At 37.6% G+C, this 12,011-nt stretch overlaps 1 protein-coding gene across 1 annotated transcript; it reads right to left on the reverse strand.

The window, feature by feature from the left end:
* Positions 1-362: 362 nt before the first annotated feature.
* ldlra (low density lipoprotein receptor a) lies at positions 363-10,466 on the reverse strand. Its single transcript, XM_084418906.1, has 18 exons — positions 10,244-10,466; positions 7,347-7,469; positions 6,589-6,711; positions 6,129-6,506; positions 5,480-5,602; positions 5,264-5,386; positions 5,028-5,147; positions 4,637-4,762; positions 4,385-4,556; positions 4,049-4,276; positions 3,841-3,959; positions 3,614-3,753; positions 3,392-3,533; positions 3,154-3,297; positions 2,848-3,054; positions 2,596-2,676; positions 1,710-1,873; positions 363-1,562 (listed from the first exon to the last, which is right to left on the reverse strand). The coding sequence occupies exons 1-18, from the start codon at positions 10,299-10,301 to the stop codon at positions 1,530-1,532; spliced, it is 2,604 nt and encodes an 867-aa protein (XP_084275032.1). The 5' UTR covers positions 10,302-10,466; the 3' UTR covers positions 363-1,529.
* Positions 10,467-12,011: the final 1,545 nt, after the last annotated feature.

Raw genomic sequence — 12,011 nt, forward strand, 5'->3', positions numbered from 1 at the left:
CTTCTGGAGTCTCTCCATCATTGTCTGAATCCGATTTGAACATAAAAGGCTAAAAGTTTTTGAAATTTTCAGTGTGCGTCTGTGTGAGTGCAAGCTGTTTAAGCTCCGCCCCCTGTGCCAGGAGCAGCAGCTCATTTGCATTTAAAGGAACAGACACAAAAACAGTGCGTTTTTGCTCACCCTCAAAAAGTGACAATTGTAACATGCTATGTAAAAATATCTGTGGGGTATTTTGAGCTAAAACTTTACATACAGACTTATTTTACATCTTGTGAAAAGGACATTATACCACCCCTTTAAGAAACCCTGGAAAATGTTTGTCATGACAAAATTACAACATTAAAAACACAAAAATGGTATAGTAAAATCTTCAAAATATTTATTTCAAGGAAGGATTACACACAGGTCAAGAACAGTTGTGATTGACTTTTTATAAAATGCATCAGATTAGTTAATAAATCAGAATGTACTTTTTTTTCTTCAAATAAACAACTGACATAGTACAGCAAAGAGAGCCAATTATCGTCCAAAGATTTAGATTTAAAATAAATAAATAAAAAATTTCTTTATATACAATACTGTATACTTAAAAATACAAATGCAATATATATAACATACGACATAATAAACATATTTACATAGACAAATAAATTATTTACACATTCACATAGAGAATGTAAAACAAATGTGTGACATCGCCATGATTAAAAATGAAAGACATTCCCTGACTCCCTAAACAGTATTTAGCATGAATCTTCCACATTTTCACCACATAATAAATTTGGTAAGGAATCAATTGCTGAGATGAAAAGAAACTATATCAATACTGCATACGAGAAAGTCTTTTTATCGTGAACAAGTTGTTTCATATGTAACGTTGACCATTTTAGCACAAAATAAAAAACAGGATGACTGCAATTGGTGTAAACAATGGCATAAAACATTAGGAAACAAACTTGGCACAGCTTATGACAGTAAATGGTCTATTTTTGCATAAAATATTCAAATGCACTGTATCTTTAATTAATTAAAATAAATTAACCAAATATTTTGGAAAATGTTAATGGTATGCAATGTAATTTTTGACCCCTCCAAAAAAAAAAAAAAAACACCTTTTAAAATACATATAAAATGTATTTTAACTCTTTAAACTATACTAATACATTTACAATAACTTATCATGGACATCTCATGAAAATAAAACCTTGATTTGTAAGTGCTGTTAAAATATATCTCTATATATAATTTTTTATATTATTTATATATAGTGAAGTGTTAAACAGCCTTGATAAGCTGAGGTTGTTGTTGTTGTTTGAGGTTTCTTTGTTTTCATGTTTTTTTGAGTCTGTCCTGAATCATCAGCCCTGGATTGTTTTTGCACTGATTGCCTTGTGTGGAAAGGCGGTTTTTATCTCCATTGTTCCACAAATGTTGTTTTGCTGAAGAACTGACTTCCAAGTTGGTAAGACATCAAATATGGCTCTAGTCTTGAAACGTTGTCAGTTTCAGCATGGACCTCTGTGTCATCATCATATTTCATCATCAAGATTCACAATCTGTCTCTGTATAAGCCGAATAAGACCATCATTATTAGACACATCAGTTACCTTATATACCAGACAGTCATCTAAATAGGATATTAGTAAACTTAGATGTGCTAAGACATTAGCTTTGTGTTCAGTAGTCAGTAGATATTTATAATATCTTACCTGCGGGTAAATAAAGCCATCAGAACTACGGTTTCTGCATAAGTGCACCTGGTCCTCAGTGGTCTTTTGATAAACCGGGTTGTCAAAGTGGATGCTGTTGGTGTTTTTCTGACGCCACTTTCTCCAGAACAGCACAGCGCCACCCACAACCAAACACAGGATTGCTTTGAGAAGATAATAAGACATTCAGATTAGAATGGGAGTTTTAAAGTGATGGAATAGAGAAGAGAATAGAATAGATACGTTTTGAAGAGTATCGCACCGTTACAAAACCAAGTGAGTTGCTTTGCTGTCCATGTAGCATCTTAACCATCATGGAAGCTCATCAGTGACTTATTTTGAATGTTCTACATTGGCAGCAACACTGCGCACTACACAAACAGCTCTCCTTACGTGACTCACAACTGATTTCAATAGAGTTTGCCATTAACATGTCGCTAAGCTTATGTTCTAATATGCATTTATCAACACTCAATCCTTGTCAGTACTGAATGAAATATATTTATAATAAATATTTCTCTCGCTGTGTCCACCATCTTGAATTATGAACGTATGCTGGACTCCCATAAACCCCACCCCTCTCGACTGCAAGCTTGCATTGAGATCTGTCTCCATCCAACCAACAACCGATGAACAGAACCAAGTTCACACTCTACTTTTTTTTTTCTTTTAGATAATTCCGGTTCACCTGGATGTATGTCACAATACAGAAGAAAATATCTATGGATACCTCCGTTACATCGTGACTTTAAGTCGCCTACCTATTGAAACAGCCTCTGTGTCCAGAGCACATCTTCATAAACCCTTAAAATGTGTAGGTAACTCACTAGGTTTTATAACACAGCATATATTTTCTTTGCCTTAGCATTCGGACTAAAGCACTCACCAAGAGGAACCACAATGTACAAGGCCCACGGTGTGGAAGATGATGGTTCGGAGACAGCTTTAACATTACCATAGTTGTCATCTAAGGAGAAATCACAAACATTTTTAAAACAGTTTTCTCAAATTTCAACGAAACTGTAATATCATCTTGAGGAATCCCTGGGGTCTTGAGATTAAGGTTTGTCTGATTTTGCTAGGACAAGGAGAAGATCGGGACAGAGGGTAATGTCTAGGTGGATAAAGCAAGACATACCTGTCTGGGTGGATAAAGGAAGTTTAGTTGTGGTTTGGGAAGGCTTGAATGGGGAAGCTTGAGTGGGTCGGTTAGGGGTCACAGGAGCAGGAGTGGTTGAAGGTTGCGCATTGGTAGTGGAAGGGCCAGCAGATTTTGGTGTTGTCTTTGATGGAGTATGAGTTGTAACTATTTCAGGCCTGACAGGAGATGCTTGTGTGACAACAGCTGTTCAAATAAAAACACAATTGTTGGATTTAGGAATCATCAGGAATTACATTAATAACCTAATCCCAGTCCTGACAAAAAGCACCAAATCTGACTTGCCTGGAATACATTTTCTCATGTCTTCGGCCAACATCATGTTGTCTGGGCAGCCACATGTGTACTTGGGTGAGAATCTATTGATTTGAGGGGCAGCAAGGCACAGGAACTCACAGCGACCGTTGTTGACCTTGCACCAGTTGATTCCTGGGAGGACATTCAGAGTTCAGAAGAATTTAGTTTTGGATGGAAACTAACTCACTGAATGGTAACTCTGATGGCTATATAAAGGCCAACATACCAGTGGGCTGTTTGAGGTTGTGGTACAGGACAATGTCCTCTGGGGATGAGAGGTGTTCGGCCACTTTTGTGATGTCTCCTCCAGTCACACGATTGGCACTTAGAATTGCGTTATTGCTCACATCCGTCCAAAACACTTTCTCCTGAAGATGAAGAATTCTTGATTGAGCATTGAGGTAACCTCCTAAAAAAGGTCTTTCAACAAGTTCAAATGGAGTATTACCTCAAAAACAGTGAGACCCAGTGGGTGAGCAAGTTTGCCTTGGTCAACGATTAGTGTACGCCGACCACCTCCCTGTACGCTGATGCTGGAGAGAGTATGAAGTTTGGAGTCAACCCAGTACAGACGCTGGTTCAAAAGGTCTATGTTTGAAAAAGGACCAAAGACCAAAGTTACCAAATGTACACTTATGCACAGTCGAACAGTTATGCAAGTGGATAAGTTCATACCAAGGGTTATTCCGTTGGGCCAGACAATGTTATCCGTAACTAGGGCACTGCGGTCCCCTCCATTAAGACCACCTCTCTCGATCTTGGCTGGTGTGCCCCAATCAGTCCAGAACATGAAGCTACAACATATCGGAGAAGATTTAACATAGTAAATCACTTGCCCACATAGTTTGCCCCTACATTTTAGAGTTTCTGGGACTTGACGTACTTCTGGATAGGGTCGACCACTATAGCACGCGGCTTAGCCAGGTTGTCTTTGAAGAGAGTCTTGCGTCTACTTCCATCCACTGTTGCCACAGATATGGCACCTTTGATACTGTCCGTCCAGTAGATGTTTCCATGGATCCAGTCGACAGCAATACCTTCAGGTGCATCTAAGCCACTGCCAATCACAACGCTGTGTTGGGAGGAGTTATCTGCAGTATCCATTGGTGCTCTGGGAAAGAAATACAAAATATGACACTAGGCACCGGTCTGTTGGGTAACAAGCAAACGCTCCTAAGAGACCCAAAACTGACCATGAATCCAAAGATCCTCTCTTTACCTGTATATCTTTTTGAGGGATAAATCCGACCAGTAGATCTCCCTGGAAGCAATATTCATATCCAGCGCCACAACGTTCTTCAGGCGGGGAATAACACGTGCATACTCGCTACGATCCAGGGTCATCTTCCTTACCTCATGCCGATTAGTGAAAAATAAGTAGGCGATGGTTCCTGTAAAACCATGTTTGTGAGTATGAGTTTGTCAGTATGTGACCATGGAAAAGGACAATTTAAAATTTTTAAATCTGTACCAATAGCTTTGCAGGCTTTGCTGGCTGGGTCCACCTGGTAGCCATCTTCACACTCACACTTGTAACTACCAATCTGGTTTACACAGATTTGGCTGCAGGTGTCTGGGTTGGCACACTCATCGATGTCTGAAGAAATCACACAAAAATGAGGGCTTGAAGTCATTCTGTTGCATCAATACGGTGTCTGTAAAAGCACTGAATCATGACAGCACGGACTTACAGAACAAACTCTAACCTTATTTCCAGCTCAGAAAAAGCAAATAAGTATGAAGTCCATATTAAATCATTCTTTGAACTGGATCTGCACCAAGGTCTGTTATCAGAGGTCAAACATCCGATGGCCAGATTTTCAACATCTGTTTCAGTATGGGAACCAATTTCAGATTCTTACCTTCGCAGCGCCTCTTTTTCACCAATTGGAAGCCAGTGGGACACAGACACTCATAACCAATCTTCAAGTCATTACAGATATGTGAGCAACCACCGTTGTTGTAAAGACACTCGTTAGAATCTGTGAATTAAAAAAAATCACAAATTGTAGCACAGATTGGCTTTTGCTCTGAAACCTTGTCAAGAAGATCCAGGTCTACAAAGGCAATGGGCCTCTTTGAATGCCGCGGTACTTACCGCATTCTCGCAATGGCTCATCGGACCAATCTCTACAGTCACGTTTACTGTTGCAAACTTTTTCCATGCCGATGCATTCACCGCTGCGGCACTTAAACCTGTATGGTGGATCACAATGGGTTGCTGCAATTCAGAGAGGAGAAAAATAAGTGATGCATTTCAGAGTAACACCTAAAGCGTTTGTTTTGCATAAAGGGCATAATTTGTATGGTTTACCATTAACACAGCCCAGCTCATCACTCAAATCTTTGCAGTCATTTATGTGGTTGCACTGCAGGCTGCCGTGGATGCAAGATCCGTCGCCACATTGGAACTCATCCGGTCGGCATGTGGGCAAGGCTGTTCATATGGAAAAAGTCAAATATTTCATGAGTCTTGAGGAACATTTTATTAAAGGCTTGGTTTCAATTTCTTATGTGTAGCCCTGCCCACTGTGAAATCTCAATGGTCCACTGTACACTAAACATCAAATATCTTCTGAATGACTTTGATTTTGCATTTTGCATTGTGGACAGATAAATATTGTCACTGGAAATTGCATTTACAGTGGAATTCTATGGGGAAGACATTTTTGAGGACAGAAATGTGCATTGTTTTTCTTCTATACTAAATGTGCACTGTGAAGTTGTCTTTATCATCCTTTTAGTGGTAAAACTAATCTAGGACGAATGAGAATATGCATTATTATTCAAGGTAATTCTTGTGGGTCTTTTCTCTAGGCAGACAGATCCTTCATGCTATGTGCCATGCAAAGATTATCTGCATGTCAGTTCGACAGCGCTCAACTTGTATTGACCCGGGAACATTCCATTGAGAATAGCAGGATGAATTGGCGAATGTAATATCAACAAGTCTTATTTCTTACAGCAGTTTTTCTCATCTGAGCGATCCAAGCAGTCTTCTCCCCCATCGCATTTCCAGCTACTGTGTATGCATTCCCCACTGCCGCAATGGAATTCCATAGAGGAGCATGGATTTTTGGTAGGTTTAGGCGTCCCTGGGCTGCATTTCTGAGGCAGTTCGTCTGAGCCATCAGCGCAGTCGGCATCTCCGTCGCAGACCCACAATCGAGGCACACACTGTGCATTGTTGCACCTGAAGGAGGTGGAGCTACACGTGGTGGGCGGACAGGAGACTTCATCACTGCCGTCGTCACAGTCTGTCTCACCATCACACACAAACGCAGTCGTCACACACTGGCCATTGCCGCACCTGAATTCGCCATGTATACACCGCCGAGGAGCTGTGAGTGGTGATGGAGATTTTCAACACACATGCACACTGGCAGCATCATAAAGATACATACATTTAAAGATGTCACTCACCACAGCCATCCTCATCCGCACTATTCTCACAGTCCGCTTTGCCGTCACACTTCCAAGTCTTTGGCACGCACTGGTTTAGTCGCCCACCACAACTGAATTCACTGGGTCTGCAGGTCCTCATCGCTGAAAGAGAGTGAAAAAACAATGTGAATGTTGCTACTAGCTAGGGATGTACAATATATCCATATCAGTTAGCAGCATTTTTTAGATGCCAGTCGATATTGGATATGCTTATTTTAACATTTAGATTACCTTTTTACACCTCAACAACCTAGCTTCACTTATTTTTTAACAACACTAAAAATTTTATAACACTATTAAATGTAAAATGGATCATCTCAAAATGATTGAAAAAATCACTTTTTGCATTTAAAAATAGCTTGTTTTAACAAAATAATACAGATTTATTTTAGTTTTTAAGTATCAAACATAACATCAAAACAATTATCAGCTTATATGTATGGGCCAGAATCATGAGATAGCCCATTTCAAATTAATTTTCTGTACCTGTGCCCACAAAAATGTAGTTTTGAAGTAATACATTTCTTTCAGCTACCAATAAGAGTGTAGAATTTTCAACTATAGATCAACACAGTTAACCACATTGAAATACCTTTTACAATTTCCCCCCTCACAATCAGTGCAAGAAGAATTTACCGAAAGCTTGCAGATTCAATTTGCGCCTACTGTCGTTAATGTTGCAACAACATACTTCTTCTTCAGGACATTTGACTAATCTTAGGTGGAGGAAGACTTACAGCAGGCAGCAGGAAGTTCATCAGTGCCGTCTCCACAGTCATCAGTCTCATCACAAACCCATCTGGATGTGATGCACTTTCCATTGCCACACTGGTACTGCCGTGGATCACAAGTCAAGACACCTGACAGATGGAGACATAAGTGATGCTTCACATAAATGACACATTATCTAACACCTTAAGCCAGCTATTTTAGTCATTTGTGGTCACATTAAAGAGCTAAAATACCAGGGGGGTTAGGACTGAATTAATCACTTTTACACCTTATCATTGTCTAAGACATCTTCCTTAGTCCTGCTATCTAAGCATATCACAATCATGTGATATCACATATCACAATCACATTCTAGTGCTAAGACTGGGAAGTGATTTCAACAAGTCTTGAAACGAGTTTTTCCTGCTTTGTTATCCAAAAATGGGTGTCTAGTCTTTGTTCTGGAGGATGTGTGCACTGCATGCACTGCTAAAACATGATGCTAACAATCTTAAAGACAATTGTGCATACACAAACAAAAAGAAACATGCACTTAACACTAGCTGCATGTAAAATGGCTGACTTTTAGTGAAAGTAGTAACCCTTTTAATTGATGATACAATCAAACAAAAATACCTAAAGAAGATATTCTGCATATAATGAAGAGTTATGTGACGTTTATTAGAGTCTATTCAAAGCCGTCAGGATATTCTTTAACAGGATTTTCTTTTTTGCTTCAAAAGTAGCAAAATTGCTGTATACACAACTTTATAAGTGGCTTATCACTTTTGTAAAAAAATTGGTAATTTTCAATAATCAATGCATTTATTAACACAATTGATATTATTAGATAAACAAATGTAGTTTTAAAATTAATAATCACAAAAAAAAAACAGCTCTTACATCAAGCTGTAAGTGATTGCTAAGCAATGCAGCAACTTCACACTATATTCACAATATAGAAAAATATTAACTTTATCGACCATTTTACAACACCTTCAAACTGGGATCATCCAATAAGGATTCAGGGTCTATTTTATTATTCAAATGTGGAACATAAACTGATTAATGATTACAGAAATTGTACATGTAGACAGGTCTTATCTACTGAAAGACAAACCTTCCATTGATATAAAACTCTGTTTATGACCTTGGTTTGACATCACACATCATCTCTCCAAAGCATAACGCACTGTTCATTGTTTACAGACACGGTTGAAGTTGGTGGCCACAAAATGCAACGTGGCTGTTTTCTTTTTTTTTCCTTCGGACATCATTCTCGACACTCTCAATGTGTCTAATTATCTAAACAGTCTGTACTTTCAAGATATCTTCACGGTGGATCAAAACACATGGAAGCCAATCCAACGGAGTTATGTATCTGCTAAATCATATTGCATCGGAAACTATAATGCATAACTGATATCTTCAAGAAACCTTCTGGCCTACGAGAAGGCTATCTTTTCATTTAATGGAGTATTTGTGGTCTATTGTTCTTGCTTTGCTAGAGTCTGCATGGCATCAACATGTAGATACCAGCTAAGAGAGTAAAGAAGCATATCTTTCTCTAATATATATCTTTCAACTTTCTCCCATGTGAATAAAACCATCAGTGCTGTTGTCAACCTATAAAATGATCTGTCAGACCATAACAGTTAGGTCAACATAAATGTAGTGAACATGGGTGAATCTCACGAGACCTGTCAATAATTACACCCGAACGTACAGCTGAAGCTAATGAAGACTGTTTGCATGTAGGTTTTTATTGTGTTTCCTAGAATAAAGAATGCCAAAAGTGACATTTCAACAAAAACATTTAAACAATAGCAGCTATTCAAGTATCCCTCCTCAGCTTATTCGGTTCATATACACACCGATCCAGAAAGACCTGTCAAACCAACACTGAGAGACCATACAACATAAGCATAGCCGTTATGTCTCCTTTAAATTTTTCTAATCTGACAAAATGAGTAATGCATCTTTTTAGTAGAATGTAAGTTTGAAGCCTGTTTGAAAACTGCAGTTCCTACAGGTTTCTGGTTCATTCCATAGATCTATGCTACTACTGTCCTTGTGACATCACACACTGTAAATGATTCAGAACTTCTGGGAAAGCATGACTGCGAAATCACTATGGAATGAGGCCCCTTATAGCAGAAACATGCACAGTATATACACATGTGGTTACTGTAAGGCTATACTATGTTTTGCCCTGCTTTGTGAGGCTGGAGAATTCATTCATGTTCAGCAAAACAGTAGTGAATGATGCAAAGGTTAGTTTGCATTCAATAGAAAGCAATAACACCTCTGAAAAGTACTCAATACAACATTTAGCATCATTAAACATCAAATTCGAACACATAATAATATAATCAGAATATATTTCTTTAAATATTTGATGCGCTAATAAGTAGGAAATAATTATGTAAACATCATCAAAGCAGAAAGGGAAATATTATTGTATTTATTAATGCATAATTAGTTATAATAATAAAAGAGTAAAACTTCTTGGTTAATCCAACCTTACAGACCAGATTGGCCACTTCAGTGTAACAGAATATATGTAGAATACTGAAAACAATTTATAGGTTAAAATACATTTAGTCTATTTAGGCTACTGATAAGATAAAAAAAAAATGATTAGTTGAATTTAATCAATTTTTTTTATGGTAAGTGGTTGCACACAATTGATTTTAGCTACATTTAAACAAATGCATTAAGTTGAACTTAATCAATTTTAGTTCAACCTAATGCATTTGTTTAAATGTAGCTAAAATCAATTGTGTGCAACCACTTACCATAAAAAAAATTGATTAAATTCAACTAATCATTTTTTTTTCAGTGAGGTAGTAATAATAAATAAGAAAATTGAATTAATGATCATTAAAGACCCCTTAAAGAGAAAGAAAACCTGTTTACTCACCTGTATGAACAGGACAGAAGAATGTAACTGCCAGTAAAAACATTAATGAGATCCCCATAGTCACTCAAAGAGCTGTAGCCCCTCGTTTCTCTGTTTATTGATGTGGTTTGTAGGCTATAGTGGATGTTTGTAATAACGTTTGTAATAATGGCTTTGTTAAAGCAGAAGATATCCTGTGTGTCTGACGCTGCAGGGAAATTGTTACTTATGGCACTTGTGTTGTGGTGGTTGAACTTGAACCACTCGAATTTGAACGGGGTGCGTAGAGTGGGCGGGGCTTAGTGACGGGGAATCAGAATTAGGTGGTGTGATTTAAAGAGTTTCACAACAGAGGGCGTGGTCAAAGTCCACGTCCATCAAAAACAATTCCACTTTCCTAGTAGAAGTCTAGAGTGATGAGAAAAATTCATCAATTACCTGCAAAATTACAATAACTACAATTACCTTATCGTTTATGGCGGAAAACGTGACGATGATAAGCATTAGGCCCTACGCTAATCTGGACGAGATTTCTGCTGTAAACCATTGTAAACATGTATCTGTTCTATCCTGTCCAACCTCTCAAGGCTGACACGTCGTAAAACTAAATAATATATCATAAATCTAAATCACATCCGTATTTTTGTTACCTTGACATTTTTAATATAGCCTAGCCCTACTATCCTACATTAATGGTCATATCATATGCGTAGAAAGTAGGCTAAAAGGAAACCGCAGTCATAAACACATTATGGGCTCAATAATAATGGGCTGTTTGCTTTTCGGTAGATTCTCAGTTATCTTTGTTAGAGAGTTAAAAGAGTAAGGCGTTTATAATTAGGCTATTATACAGATCCAGGCTATTGATTATGTAGGATAGAAAATAACAAATAACACTTAGACACTATAGAATACATTTCGAAACCATATGGGTGCACAGGATATCATCTATAAAAGTGATCAACATATATATATATTTTTTTTTTTTTATTAAAAATGAATTGAATGATGTAAAGATTTTTTTATTTTTTCATATGGCTTATATATATTGTGGGGGCACATTATTGAATGTTTAACCAGACAAATTAGGAGCAGGGTAAAAACACTGTGTAAAAAGAAGTCGATATAGCCTTGAACTTGTGGCCCGGACGTCATCAGAACATGGAGTCTTCTTAAACTAGCACTGGGACATTTACCAAAACAATGCAATGTTTTCCTGGCATTTTTCCTGTCCAGTCTTGAGTAGATTTTTGAAAATTTCATGATGTTTTCACTTAATATTTAGATAGAAATTGAGGTCAAAATGTTCTCCAGAGCATGCGTGCCAGAAATAATGTTAAGTTACTGAAAGCACATCATAAAGTGTAAACAGACTTACTTTCCCTATAACTGTATAGGAGGAAAACTATTTGCAAGTTGGAGCTGGAGGCTCCTAGAACCAGTTCTGCTAAATTCTGTGTTTGACATCCATGGGAACCACAGTGATCTTTCAGATCAACGGAATACAAACAAAGTAGAAGCTTCACAGTGGCATCCGGGTCTACAAATGAAACCGTTGTGGCCATAAAAATGTTGTATTAAGTCATAATGAGTGTATGAATAGTTTGAAAGTGTGGCAGTAAATGAAATTTCAATGAATTAAATGGTAATAAATATCTCTAAAGCAATTTGAGTCTTGTGTAATTAACCTAGTGAAATTAAGTTGAGAAAATATAATTATTTAAGTTGAGGAAACATAATTTGTTTAGGTGTTACCAATTGAAGTGTTTTTTTTAAGCTGATCCAACTG

This window comes from Rutilus rutilus, assembly GCF_951802725.1.
Source record: "Rutilus rutilus genome assembly, chromosome: 1".
NCBI classification, from domain to species: domain Eukaryota; kingdom Metazoa; phylum Chordata; class Actinopteri; order Cypriniformes; family Leuciscidae; genus Rutilus; species Rutilus rutilus.

What these genes read in the sequence shown, in the direction of transcription:
- ldlra (XM_084418906.1), bottom strand. Translation starts at nt 10,301, where the DNA reads ATGGGGATCTCATTAATGTTTTTACTGGCAGTTACATTCTTCTGTCCT. An exon ending in GTGGTCGACCCTATCCAGAA is followed by an intron (nt 3,960 to 4,048) that starts GTACGTCAAGTC and finishes GATATGTTGTAG; the next exon opens with CTTCATGTTCTGGACTGATT. An exon ending in CATGAGAAAATGTATTCCAG is followed by an intron (nt 3,055 to 3,153) that starts GCAAGTCAGATT and finishes TTATTTGAACAG; the next exon opens with CTGTTGTCACACAAGCATCT.